The following is a 14,404-nucleotide window of genomic DNA, read 5'->3' on the forward strand; positions in this document are numbered from 1 at the left end:
AGGTGAAGGCTTCCTTTGAAGTAATTCTTTAACTAGGACAGAAAGACTGTCTTAACCTTAGGGGAGCAAGAGGAAAAGAACAAAGTGAGAAAGCAAAAGAGATCAGGTGCACTTTTCTATCATTTGGAAGAAGGGAGAAGTGAGAAATAAACTAGACAGCAAAAGGTCACTGAGAGAACAGTGTAAGGCAGTGAAATGTAAGGACAAAAGCAAACAGCTTTTCTGAGCAAGGAAGAACTTTGTCTGAATAGAGTTAAATTCCCAGGTGTTCTTCTATCTTATACCAATAATTTGTTTGGAGACCTAATGAGCTGACTTTGCTGTCCTTGCCTGCAGTTATTCTATCTGAACATCTCAGTTTTCATCCTTTGAGTTCTCAGTGTCTTTCCTACTGACCTTTCTGAGCTCCACATTTAGGTAGAACATTTAGCCTGTTCATCAAAAAGGCAGTGCTCTGGATCTCACCTGCACATTCAAATAGAATTCAGTAGAATTTTATTGGAAATCAAGAGTAAAAATTCATATGATAAGGTTTTTCACATGTGCAAAGCTTCTGATATCGTCACTGGTATCACAAAGTAACATACAGGAGCTATTCAGAATAGGGGATGTAATCAAAGATTAATGGAAAATAAGCCTAGAAGGGATTTTTTTTAGCCTATTCCGCTACCCCAGACAACAGCAACACACAAAGGAATTATCATTCATAACTAAGTTCAAGTCATTTTGAAGTCATTACTTCACTAATCCTCCTAGCAATCTCCTGTTTATTTAAGGGGTATTAAATGGAACTGTCTGGGAATTTCTCAACAACATGGTTTTACATTTGAAAGAGTTTTTGTTGACCAAAAAAAAAAAAAAAAGACAAGACATTTATGGAAACTTAGTTTGGGAAGAGGCTCTTGTTTTTGTCACTGTGGTATGAACTTTCTGACCTCAAAATAAGAAGAAAGCATGGGACCACTTACTTGCTCCACTCCAGAATAACCAGTATCCTTCTAGTTACAATGCTCCAGCAGGATGAGAGATCCAACATGGACTCCAGCTGTACATATTGCAGGTCAGGATAACAAACCTTGATCAGTATATTACAGAATTAACCAGTCTTTTGGGGGGGACATCATGCATGCAATTATTGGACCTCTAACTAGACCTATGGAGAGATGGAGAGCCTCACCAAAGCATAGCCCAAAGCATGCTCTTTACATTTCGGTCCCCATGAAAAATATCTTGACTGCATCATAAAGACAGACAATGAAATATCTTAATTGTGAAAAATCTTGTGGGTTGTTTCCTATTCAGCACCCTGTTTCTTGTTTGGCACAACACCACTACTAAGTTGTTACATTTGGGGAAATCAAGGCACTGACCCAATGGCAGGGCTGAGACGAGGCTCCTGGAATCTGCCAGTCCTGGGCTGAACAATCTAGCCCAATCTGCTTCCCTACAGGGTTTATGGTCTTACTAGGCTACAGCTTATTTGAGAGCAGCAATCTGGAAACAGGCTGTTCTGCATCTCAGCTATCCATCTAAAATCTGGGATTATACCACAATTCTTGGAGGCTTGTCTACGAATAGGCAACCTATATAGAGAGAGATTCTTCAACAAATACTGTTCACAGATGATTTTATAATTGAATGTCCTAGCCAGAAAACCTGCCTGAAAGCTTTCTAAATATTGTTTAAGACTGATTTAATGATAAATCAAGGATGATTAATGATACTTTCCTCTATTCATCTCCTTACTATGTGAAAGCTCAATAGCCTCAGTAGCATTGCAGCATGCCTTCACCCCAGTCTTTTGGGGTTAGGAAGACAATTCAGATGTTGCATGCCTGTGGAACTGAGCCATGTTACAGTCAAGGATCTAATTTATCACTTTAAAAACTAAAAAAAGGAAGTCAGGTGAGATGATTAATATCTGGCCTCTGTTTTTAGACGTGCATAATCTTCTGAGGCATTTCATTATAAAATTCACTTAAAAGAAAAAACACATAGAAAACAACGTCATTCCTCTCTCCTTCCTCAGACACTGTCCTGAGTGTTTGCTTAGACTCCTGTTGCTTGTGATAACTGTTTTTAGGACTGTTTTGTCCCTGTCTATAGATCCAGGGTGGACCTGCCATTCACAAGGACTAACAAAAATCTCCTCCTACAGCCAAAGGAAACAGGTGATTCACAGCACTACAAGTTAGACCCTTCTTTCCACTACATAGATTAGTATCCTTCCTTAGTTTAGCAAGACTTTCATTGCTTGAGAACAGTAGTCAGACCAAATTGTTTTAATTGGCCTGAGGGCTGGAGTAAAACATCATACACATAACAAATTCAAGATGCTTCTTGCTCCATTTTTTCCCACAAGAGGAACACTAGTGCTCATCTTCCCGCTCTGAACTTTTGAGAGGGATTTCAATTATTTGTACACTAATTCCATTATTAGTTTTTGTCTTCCCCTTCTGAACTCTTTCCAGATAGACAGACAATACAATGGATAGACTATTTCAGTTGGAAGGAACCTACAACGATCATCTAGTCCAACTGCCTGACCAATTCAGGGCTGACCAAGTTAAAGCATGTTGCTGAGGCTTGGGACATTAACCACCTCTCTAGGAAGCCTCTTGGTAAAGAAATGCTTCCTCATGTCTAGTCTAAACCTTCCCTGGTGCAGCTTTGAACCACTCCAATGCATCCTATCACAAGATCCCATGGAGAAGAGCTCAGAACCTCTGTCTCCACTTCCTCTCCTCAGGAAGCTGTAGAGAGCCACAAGGTCATTCCTCAGCCTCCTTCTCTCCAAACTAGACAAGCCCAAAGTCCTCAGCTGCTCCTCATAGGACATTCCTTCCAGCTCTGTCACCAGCTTTGTTGCCCTCCTCTGGATGCATCCAAGGATCTTCATATCCTTCTTAAATTGTGGGGCCCAGAACTGCACACAGTACTCAAGGTGAGGCCACACCAACGCTGAATACAGCGGGATAATCACCTCTTTTGACTGGCTGGTTATGCTGTGTTTGATGCGCCCCAGGATGCGGTTTGCCCTCTTGGCTGCCAGGGCACACACTGCTGACTCATATTGAGCCTGCTGTCAACCAGCACCCCCAGATCCCTTTCTGCAGGGCAGCTTTCCAGCCACTCCTCTCCCAATTTATACTCATGCCCAGCATTACTCCATCCTAGGTGCACAATCTAGAATTTTGACTTGTTAAATTTCATCCCGTTAATCACAGCCCAATGCTCCAATCTATCTAGATGCCTCTGCAAGGCCTCCTGTCTCTCAGGAGATTCAACAGCACCTCCCAGTTTGGTATCATCGGCAAACTTGCTAATGGTGCATTCAACTCCTGCTTCCAGATCATTGATAAATATGGTGAACATCACTGGCCCTAAAATTGAGCCCTAAGGAACACCGCTGGTCACTAGTCGCCAGCCAGATGTAGCAAGGTGCTGATGCCTCATCCTTTGTCTTCCTACTGCCGTGGGACAGGCATTTTCTCTCTGAGAAAACCCAACATTCACAGAGCTTTTTCTACAACTCAAAGAGCACATAGAACCCACAGTCAGTAGAGATAGGACATTAATTCAGAAAATCACATTGCTTTCCTTTCTAGCCTACCTGTAGAGGGCAGATGCAGGAACAAGCTACAGCTGTGAGATTTTTGAGGCTGAAAGCTTGAAATGAGCAGGGTGCAGGTCCCTGCTCTTGGGGCTTAGTCTGCTACATAGCAAGGTGAGAGGCTTTGACACCATCTCGCACCTGCTGGCCCCCCTCTGCTGAGATTTTTACAGAGGAACCAGCTCTTATTCCTGAACAGTGTGATTTCCCATTTGAAAAAAAAAAATGGCAAGAGTTAGATGGCTGCAGTGAAGCAAGTGTTATGAATCCTTGTGCTGTTTATACTCAGGCAGTTGAGTAGAGGTCATTTGTTGGTGTAACAATGGGAATCTGTTAAGAACATTAGAGCAACAGCAAAATATGAAAACTCAACTAATAACAGGATGTTACTACTTAGTAGAAATTTTTCACAAGGCAGCATTTTCCTCTTTACATGACCTGTTTTTCTAAATAGCTTCAAACAATGCATGTGTTAATATTACTTTCAGGATAGGTCGCCAAGAATGCAAAGCATTCAAAGAATTGTTTTTGAGAGAGAGAGAATTTGAGAGAGAGAGGGAATTTCTCATCTCTTTAATACACCCTGCACTTGCACCATCTCTGCATGATTAATAATGCCATCAGCTCTGCAGAGTTGTGAGAGTGCTCATCCTGTGAAAGGGAACATAACTGACATGGTACAAGTAACGTACAAGTTTAGCATCAGAGAAAAAGAGACCTAGTAACTGAATGCCTTGTGTCAGGGTATCAGCTTCTGTTCCAGATATGCAGCTGGCTCATTTGGTACTATTGGGTAAGCTGCTTACCTTCCACATCATTGATAGCCAACATGACAGTCATGGCCTAGGATGAACAGGATCCTAAAAATGTACTCTCTGCCTTCCAAATTTCCCCACTAATCTTTTATTAGGAAGTTAGTCAGAAATCTTGAAAATTAGCTTGCAAAGTAGAGCAGTCAAAACTCAAAATGGATTCTCCTCTTTTCCCCAAAGGAGACCCAGCAGCATGTAAGGCACCTACAACAGAGGATAGAAATGTTGAGCTACAGAAAAGCTGACATGAAAGAACAAGGTTAAGACAGTCAAAACAAATATTCACTCCAAGCTGCTGGCTCTTGAAACACAGACACAAATCAGAGGGAACTCTTCTGCCAAGTCAAACGACTGCAGAATAGGCACACAGTATGATTTGCAAAATCTGGCATTATACAGACTTATGGAAGAAAAACCAAAAGAAATTAAAGAAAACCCTGCAGTCAAAGAGAGTGGTATTCTTATCCCTAAGCTTGCTCTCCTTTTGCATGCTGACCAATTGGGACAAGTTGCAGATTTCTCAAATGCCAAGTTAAAATATTTGTGATGTTGAAAAGAAATATTTATTTTATTTCTGAGCCTTTAAGGTTTTTCTCATCTGTTTCCAACATGAGAGATGAATGGAATACTTGAAAAAATCTTGAGATACAACCAAGCAGGCCAGTTCAGCACCAGCAGGAAAGTTTCCTAACATTTAACACACAAGAAAACAACACACAAAAGAGATTTTTTGAAAATCAGTCTATTGTAATCATATACAAATCAACATTTGTAAAACAGACTAATCAAAAGATTTAAAATAGCAGATTTTTCTAGCAAATTTCTGTGAATCAACATTTTACCTACTGTAGCAGAAAATTTTACGAGGGTAGGTATCTTCAGGAAAGCAAAAAAGTGAGATAGTAGTTAAAGAAAAAGAGATTGAAAGAATAAAGTGGTTTTGCAATTGGAACCTGAAAAAAGCAGATTCTTAAAGATACATTAAAAGATAAATGAACAATTTGACCAATTTAAGCATAGGAAAGGTATGAATTTTCAGATACAGAACGCGATAGAATCAATCAGGTGAAATAGTTTTAATTAATCTTGGAAAAAATTGTTAAAAATTGCATACCTCTCATATGGTAAAATTGTTTAAGAGCTTTATCTAAAAAGATGCTATAGGCACATCATATCATAGAGCTAAATTGCAAAACATTGTGTAAAGCATGAATACAAGAAAACACAAACTTTATTGCTTACCTTAACAAAGCAATAGAGTGCATTTGCAATGACAATTTATAGTTCCTCAATAAAGTCAGAAGAAAGGGTCCTCCCTAGTCTATGACATTGCCTTGTACAAGAACGGAAAAGCAGTTGCCTCTTCTTCATTTGTTTTTTAGGGTTTAGAGGTTTTGTGAGTGATGATTTCAACTCCAGCAATCACAAGGGTAGAGATGGTCCCGCTATCATTGCTTCCCACCTATAAAGCCAATGATGGTTTCATTATAGCTGACAGAGAAAGACAAAATAGCAAGAGGCAATATCATTTACTTCCTGCTCCTATTAGTAGAACTAGCAGCAGAGGTTTCTGGCAGAGCTGTTAATGCTCATGTTTGAGGCCATGCCTTATGAAAGCTTCCAGATGTCACCGCTGCAGCCTGCTGGCATCCAGGATACTGCCTCCAGGTGAGCTCCTGATAATCCAGCACTGTTTGACCATACCACTCCCAGCCAAGAACAAGATGACAATTCCATTTTCTTCAGCATTTCTCAAGTAACAAGAAGAGTTGAGAGCAAATCTTCAACAACAGCCTGTCAATGATGCTGTACCAGCCTATTCCAAAAGTCTGTTTGGGGATCACTCAGTCACCTCTCATTTGGAGAGAAAATCCAAGGCAGGAGAGTGCACAAAGAAGGCACAGAGAAGAGCTATCCAGAAAAACAACCATGCAGTAATGTCTCCTCATCCCTCACGAAGCTGCTATGTATTGCCAGCTACAGCACAGGCACAGATCTGGGGATCAGGGACATGACGTAGGAGGGACAGCTGGGGAGCTGCATGCCCCCTACTCAGAACAGGAAGGACCTCTTTTCCACACATCTGCATTTTGAAAAATAATAGGGAAATGAAGTGACATCGTTTGCTTTTCTCAAGGAATTTTAACTCCCTTCTCTTCAGCACCTCTGTAGGTTAAGTTAGTTGGAGAGGTGTGACCCATGCGTCCCCTTCCCACCTGCCTGCCACAGCAGGGAAAGGAGAGGAGCCCAGGCATTCCAGCCCTGTGCACTTGCAGGCACAACACCGAAGCAGAGGCCAACTTGGCAAGACAAGTTGTGATCTCAGCTGCACTGAGCATTTCTATGAGTATCTCTAGCTGGGTTTTTGTTGTTTCCCTTGTTTTGAAACTCCGGTCCCATCCTGTTTGCTGACCTCTGGCACACACTGTAGGTGAATCCACCAAAACACAGGCTGTTCCAAAAAGGAGTGGGTTTGTTTTGGTTGTTATATAGCAATTTTCTGCAAAATACTTGTTTATTGTTGTTTCATCTCTTTCTGCAATCTCTATGGGTTATTTTGGCCACATACACCAGCTATGTTGGAATTACAGGGACAATCACAGAATTGCAATTCAGAGGAAGAATAATAGAAGACGGTGGCTCTCCAGGTTTTATTGCTTTTTAATGTGAATTTCTAATAAGCATTCCGGGCTATTTGCTAATTCACCAGATAATATTATCAATAATATTATTTTTTTACTGTATTTACTCTAAGAATTAATTCAGTTTGATCACTGAGAATCTCTCTGCTTCAGTTTTGTATAGAATGTCACACATTCAACACAGGAGGCTACTTTTCAGTCTGAAGTGGAGGGAAAAGTCTGTACAGATGCTGATACACACCTTCCCTGTGAATGTAGTGCCAGAGTTGAAAGCAACCCACTTCTTACAGCATCTTGCAGTTCTGCTTACAGCATAACACTTTGATGTATTTCTCTCACCATCACTCCCTGCATCCTCTGTAGAGAGGGAAACAGAACATGAATTGCTCAGTTTGGCCCCCAAAACCACTTTTCAGACATTTAAGAATAAGTAAGACCTTTTTAAAATCAATGGACTGTACATAGCATTTATAGACAACAGATTATGCTCCCTATTTCAAAAGGGATGCTGAATGCTTTAGGTGGCCATTACTATAAAAGTATTCCACACCAAAAGCCACCATGTGGCTTTCTAGAAGCCTTCTGCTCCATCACAGTGTGGTAGCCTGACATTTCATTGCTTTGTCTGTTTCCCAGTATGACATGTGCTAAATCTATGAAAATGCTTGTGTGTCTATTCATGTCTCTCCATTCAGCGCTATGCCCACTCTCTTGTATTTCCTCCTGCATTTAACAGTGTAGGATAGACATGTGTATGACATTAGGAAATATATCTTTCATTGCACTACTTTGGATTTGCCTTCTGTTTGCTTGCTTGGAATTGGGGAATTTTTCTCAAGGAGGGTTTTGCACAAGCACCTACGTTAAGCTCTGTTCATACTGCTTCGGGACAGAGATACAATACTCAAGTGTGAGCTTTGGCGTGAGGATCACTGCATTAGGTAACAAGAGATTTTAATGGATGCCTTGAAGGCTCTAAAGCCAGAGAAATGTAAAAGGTATACCATTTCAGTGTATATCTTCAACATAACCTGATGCCTTTCCCATTTCAAAACAGAAGATATATGCAAGTTCTCTGGTTTAAGAGCATCAGTTCTTGGAAGGAGTGGGAACATACCATACTTCCATGCTTCTGTTTTCAATAAACACAGAACAACTGCAGAGGTAAAAGCAAACTGCTATGTCTGTTCATGAACACAATTGCTGTGTTTTCTGTTCCAGCTTGTCCTTGCCACATGGGAAGGAGGCTACAACTTGCAGTGCCAGAACCTCCACAGCGCTGGGGAGGCCGACATCCGGGTGAGAGGCAGCAGCAGCTCAGCCCCCAGCATCCGCGGCAGGCCTTCCCTCCGCGTCCCTGGTGTAACACACTTCTGTGTTCACGGCAGTTATCGGTGACACCTTTAACATGAGGGTTTTAGTCAGGTTGCCTAACAACTGGTAGAAAACAAGAAATATTATCTTTTTGATTCAATACAGATGTGTTCTTGCAGTGGAAAGTATGACAGGGACTGTTTTGAAAAGCCATATTTCAAGATCTGTGATCAAAAGAGTGTTGCCTGACTATTAAAACAGAGAATACAGATCATTTAAAGACTTGGAACAAAAATCAGTCATCTAAAATGTAACACTTGTTGGGCTGTAGCTGGCAATGGATTTAAGCCCAACTCTAAACTGGAAAGCTGCAGAGACATTTTGCTATCTTGACTCATCTCTAGTTTCAACCCCCCTTATTTCTGCATCACAGCAATTCCATGTCTTAACCCTCTGCCATTCCCCATGTCAGGCTTACTTTCCAGATAAAGTCAGAGCTCAAGAGCAGAAAGATTGGTTAGCTTATGTAATTTTCCCCAACCCTCAGAATTTGTCTGTGTTATGGCAAGGAAAAGGTCAGTTAAATACCTTTTCCCATCAACAAGGTGTTTTCCCCCTTTCTGTTTTAAGTATCTGTCTTTAGCTGTCCTAGGACATACCCTGAGCTCTGATAAAGTGTCTCAACTCTAGAGGAGTGTCAAATTTGGATTATTTAAAAAGAAGCAGCTGCCAGCAAAATCTGTTCCATGCCAAGAAAATATAAATAGTAACACCCTTAAAAAAAACCAAAAAACCCACACACACAACTATCTTTGAAGAAAAAATAGAATCATTAGAAAACCCTTCCTCAAAGTTTATATTTCTTAAATTATATTTAGATAGTTATATATTTATACAATCATAAAAAAAAAAAAAATGTGTTTTTTCCAAAGTCACTCATTCAAAAGGGAAATAAAATTGAAGCCAGAGCTTGTGCTCCTCCTTCAGTAGGATAGTAACACCTTTTGGGAAGTTGCATGCCTAGGGACTGGTGAAGTACAGCAATATTTAAGCCCTTTTATGGACAGATATTGATCTCCTGCTCCTTTGTTCTTGCTTGTACAGGTAGCCAAGGTGCTGTGGTGGTATTATTTTTCCAAAGTAATTGAATTCATGGACACTATCTTCTTTGTACTGAGAAAGAAAAGCAGCCAGATCACCTTCCTTCATGTGTATCACCATGCCACTATGTTTAACATTTGGTGGTGTGTTCTGAACTGGATACCTTGTGGGCAAAGTAAGTCTCTGTCCGCTTCATCACCTGGGGTATAAGTCACCTGCTGCTGGAGGGGAATCACATCACCATGCAAAGCAAGTGTGTCACTGTGCTATATGATAGCACCCTTAAGGTTCATAGACTTTCAGAACTGCTGAACACCTGCAGACCACAGTAAAATTAAAAGCATGGTTAGAAGTTTGGGTAAAAAAATATCTGTTAGGCCCTAGATTTCCTCTTAGCTGTCATAACCTTTCATATTTACTTCTCTTCAAACCACTTTTAGACAGGATAACACTACTGAGTAGTAAACAAGAGTTATGACATACAAGACCTACTCCAAAAGCAGATGTAGGAGGAAATCACTACCCTAGTAAAGTGTCAATCACGACAAATGAATTCAATAGCATTTTTGCAAGTTTGACTCCTGTATGCATCAATCTGACGTTCTGCTTTAGCAAAATACTTTACTTACAGAATCACTAACTAAAATACCAGTTTGAATTTGGTTTGTTTTAAATTAGAATACATCTCATTCAGGTAGTAGAACTACTGGACAGCCAGAGTTGATCAATACAGTCTTACATTTCATATGAAAATAGTGGCATCCTTTCCCTTATTATATTTTGGGTTCACTATATTTCGCAACAGTAATGTCTGAATGACTTGGTTCTTAGGAGTATATTGCAATTGTCATCATCTCCCCTGTTGAAGTGGGGAAGACGTACGGTGCCACAGGCTGGTCACTTAGCATTTGTATACTAAGTCTAAAACAGAAGAGAAGTACTTCAGGTGTCTCACCAGCATGCATGCTTTTCCAGGGCTTCATATAACCAGAGGCTTCCTACGGCATTGTTATCATAGTTGAGAAAACAATCAGATTTTTTTTAGCTATTAAAGGGAGTCACCTCAGTCCACTGTAATATTTTGTAAAGCAACTTGTTACAGGTATTTTTCAGAACAAAAAGCAGAATTCACATTTGTTGGCAATTATTATGGACAGCACAAAATCAGAGTAAATCACTGTTATAGGCAGAAGCATAAATCAACGATTTCATAGCAGTTATGAGCTATTTCTACAGAGGTGCAAACAAATTAGCAGGGGTTTGTGCTTTCTATTGTGTCTGAATATATTCTCCACACTTTGTGCTAGTTTTGCATTATTACAATTAACAAAGTGGAAAAATCAGTAGCTAGGTAATTAATCAGTAATTATTAAGTAATTAATCAGTGGAAAAATCAAAACAAGTGGTGAGACCATCTTGTAGTTGTCAAGCACTGCCATCAAACACATGAGCATACAAGCGGACAGAGTAGTGCTGCATAGTCTGCAAGGTACAGAGGGTAATTCATTTGCTCTAGAATTAATCTTTAACTAAGTGTAGCTAATTAGAGTGGCAAGGCATTATCTGGGGTGAAATTCTGGAAATCTGCATCTAGCAGAAGAGCCACTGAAGAAAATGAGAGCGATTCTCAAACACAGCCACACAAGCTAGTTTAACTCAGAGTAAAGCCCTTACTACTGCATCAGGGAGCAAGAGAGCAGGTGCCTCCCTGGGTCCTGAACTGTGGTACCAGCAGCACAGTCATCTACAGCAATGTCTAAAGCTTACAGACACTCATGCAATTAACATTTGTGAGGGAAACAAAAGCAACAACCTGTAAAGTACAGAATAGAAAAGGAAAGTGGAGAAAATGAAAAATACGGGATGAAAATACAATATTCAGCATGAGAAAAACCCTGTAGGAAGTATCATTCAAGTTTGTCAGTTGCCCCTAGGACAGTATCTCTTCACATCAGGAATGTCTTTATCAAAGGATAAGCACAAAGGGAAGACTTACCATATGCAAGAGACATCACTAACAATGGTATCTTCTCTCACTTTTTAGCAGTTAGTATATAAAAATGTTTTCCTTGGTGGATTTTTATAGGTTTCTTTGGACCCACTTTGAATAGCTTTATCCATGTGCTTATGTATTCTTATTATGGACTGTCCGTCATCCCTTCTATGCGCAAGTATCTCTGGTGGAAGAAATACCTCACTCAGGCACAATTGGTATGTATCTATTTTACTCTCATTTTTAACTACCAGAAGTCCTCAAAATGCCAGAGAGGTCAAAATTAATGATAGATAAACACTGTCATTTTCAGAATTAAGCCAGTTAGAATTAAAATATAACAAAGCTATCATACAGACTAAGTCACTAGTACAGCTTTTATAACTTAATAAAGGAAATTATGCTCAGAAATATTTTCTGCAAGATTACAAACTCTACAGTCCATAAAATTCCATGATTTTTGATCTCTGGCATAAAAAATGGACATTACTTAATCATGGCAAATAGAGTGATTAAAAAGTTATAAAAACTGTCTGACAGAGCCAGCTCCAGACAGCTCCAAGACAGACCCACCACTCTCCAAAGCCCATCAGCAAAGCTGAGGCACCTCTATGATATCATATTTAATAAATGGGAAAGAATGCTGCACAGCAGCTGAGAGGAGTGAGAAAATGTGAGAGAAACAGCCCTGCAGACACCCAAATCAGAGCAGGAGGGGAGGAAGAGTAGAGATTTCCCTGCAGTCCATGAAGACCATGATGAAGCAGGTTGTTGCCCTGCAGCCCATAGAGGACCACAGTGGAGCAGATACTCACCCTGCAGCCTGTGAAGGACCCCACACTGAACCAAGTGGATATGTGCAAGAGGAAGCTACAGCCTATGGAGGATCCCACGCAGAAACAGGTTCCTGGCAGGAGCTGCAGCCTGTGGAGAAGAGCCCACACGGGAGCAGGTTTTCTGGCAGGACCTGTGGAGGACCCACACTGGAGCAGTCTGTTCCTGAAAGACTGCACCCCATAGAAAGGACCCACACTGGAGCAGTTCTTCAAGAACTGCAGCCCATGAAAAACCCATGTTGGAAAAGTTCATGCAGGACTGTCTCCTGTGGGAGGGACCTCACGCTGGAGCAGTGGAAGAGCGTGAGGAGAAAGTAGCATCAAAGAAAAAGCAATATGGACTGACTGCAACCCCAATTCCCCATCCTCCTGCACCAGTTGGGAGAAGGAAGTAGAAGAGTCAGAAGTGAAGTTGAGCCTGGGAAGAAACAGAGGCTTAGGGGAAGATGGTTTTAGTTTTGATTTATTTTCCACTATCCTTCTCTGGTTTTAATTGGCAATAAATTAATCTTCCTGAGGTTGAGCCTATTTTGCCTGGGATGGTAATTGGGAAGTTTTACCAATTACCCTCCCTACCCTTATGTCAACCCATAAGTTTTGTCATCTTATTTTCTCTCCCTACTCTACTGAGGAAAGGAAGTGAGAGAGCAGCTGGGTGGGTACCTGGCAGCCAACCAAGGTTAACCCTGACCACACTGTGGTAGAACTATAAAATGCAAAATGATGTAAACAAACTCTTACACAAAACAGAAGTTGTCTGACTTTTAAAAGTCTACTTCCAGCAGTTGCTGTACCCAAAGAGCTGAGCCACATCAAAAGCTTCTATCAACAAGATATAAAGTTTGATGTGAAATAAAGTTCCTTTCATATTTTTTTATGTTAGGGCCTGTTCATATTATTTGGGACTTCAGATGTTTGCAGTGAGCTTAGAAACGCCTATGCAGAAATGTGTTTAGCAAATGCTTCTTCTGAGCGGAGACCATCTCTGCAGCTAAAACACGCTGCCCTGTTTGAAATGCACCTCAGCACACTGGATTGAGGGCACTCTCAGCTGGCTGGAGAGAATCAGATGCACCAGTGTGGGCTGTGGTTCACAGTCCTAAATACAGACAGCCTTCTGCAATTCCTTCTTCCTCTCATTTTTTCTTCATTTATCCCTATCTTAACTCCATTAACGCAAACATGAACTTACCTGAACTTCTCAGACCTGGGATTTTCCTTTTTTTTTTCAGACTTCTAAAGCTATTGCCTGGAGTCTTTTCTCAAGTTTCTGTCCAGTAACAGAGACAGTGCTGTACCTAGCATGACACAGTCTGGAAGACAGAACAACCCCTATTAAAAATAAATAAATAAATAAGAGCTTTCATTTCCCAAACTAGGCCTATAAACTCATATTTTTGGAAATCTCTAACCCCTTAGGGTTTTTTTTTTAACTTCATAAGAACGCCATTGTAATTTAATCCTCACAATACATTCCCAAGTTCAGAAAGTGATAGTTTTCAATAGTACTCAAACTTTCAAAAAGCAGGACTAGGTGATATTGTTGTATCTGATTTAGCTAGTACCAACCCCTTCTCAGCAAATACTCATGCATGATATTTCCTCCACAGATCCAGTTTCTGCTCACTATTGTGCACACACTCAGTGCAGCTGTGAAGCCGTGTGGATTCCCATTCGGCTGCCTCATGTTCCAGTCCTCCTACATGGCCACACTGGTCATTCTCTTCATAAACTTCTACATTAAGGTAAACAGTCTTCCAAGAGCTCTCTGACAGGGGTGGGGGAAAAAAAGAACTTTTTAGATAACAGTCTCAAATTCACGTATAGAATGAGCATCAGTACTTAAAATATGTTTGTATTAAAATACATATGTCAGTTAAGAATGACAGATACAGTGATGTCTGCAAGAGACAGTTATTCAGTAATGATGACCTCCCCATTGCAGCTCAGGTCTTCCGCACTTGTATAACAAGTCAGGTACTGCATTCAGCATACAGGAGGTCTGAATTTGCTATGTTGGGCAACTTTTTGAATCTTTCTCCCTCTTTAGAAAAAAGAAACAAGCAGCTCTGTCTTTGCATTGGTTTTTTTCA

General features: G+C 40.6%; 1 protein-coding gene across 1 annotated transcript in view; it reads left to right on the plus strand.

Annotated features, from left to right (window-relative positions):
- ELOVL2 (ELOVL fatty acid elongase 2) overlaps nt 1–14,404 on the plus strand; it is a 56,475-nt gene that overhangs the window by 38,055 nt on the left and 4,016 nt on the right. The window contains exons 4-7 of the mRNA XM_074871995.1: nt 8,289–8,366; nt 9,486–9,657; nt 11,569–11,693; nt 13,922–14,056. Of these exons, the coding sequence (XP_074728096.1) occupies nt 8,289–8,366; nt 9,486–9,657; nt 11,569–11,693; nt 13,922–14,056 (510 nt within the window). The remainder of the gene's footprint in view (nt 1–8,288; nt 8,367–9,485; nt 9,658–11,568; nt 11,694–13,921; nt 14,057–14,404) is intronic.

This window comes from Strix uralensis, chromosome 1 (assembly GCF_047716275.1).
Source record: "Strix uralensis isolate ZFMK-TIS-50842 chromosome 1, bStrUra1, whole genome shotgun sequence".
NCBI classification, from domain to species: domain Eukaryota; kingdom Metazoa; phylum Chordata; class Aves; order Strigiformes; family Strigidae; genus Strix; species Strix uralensis.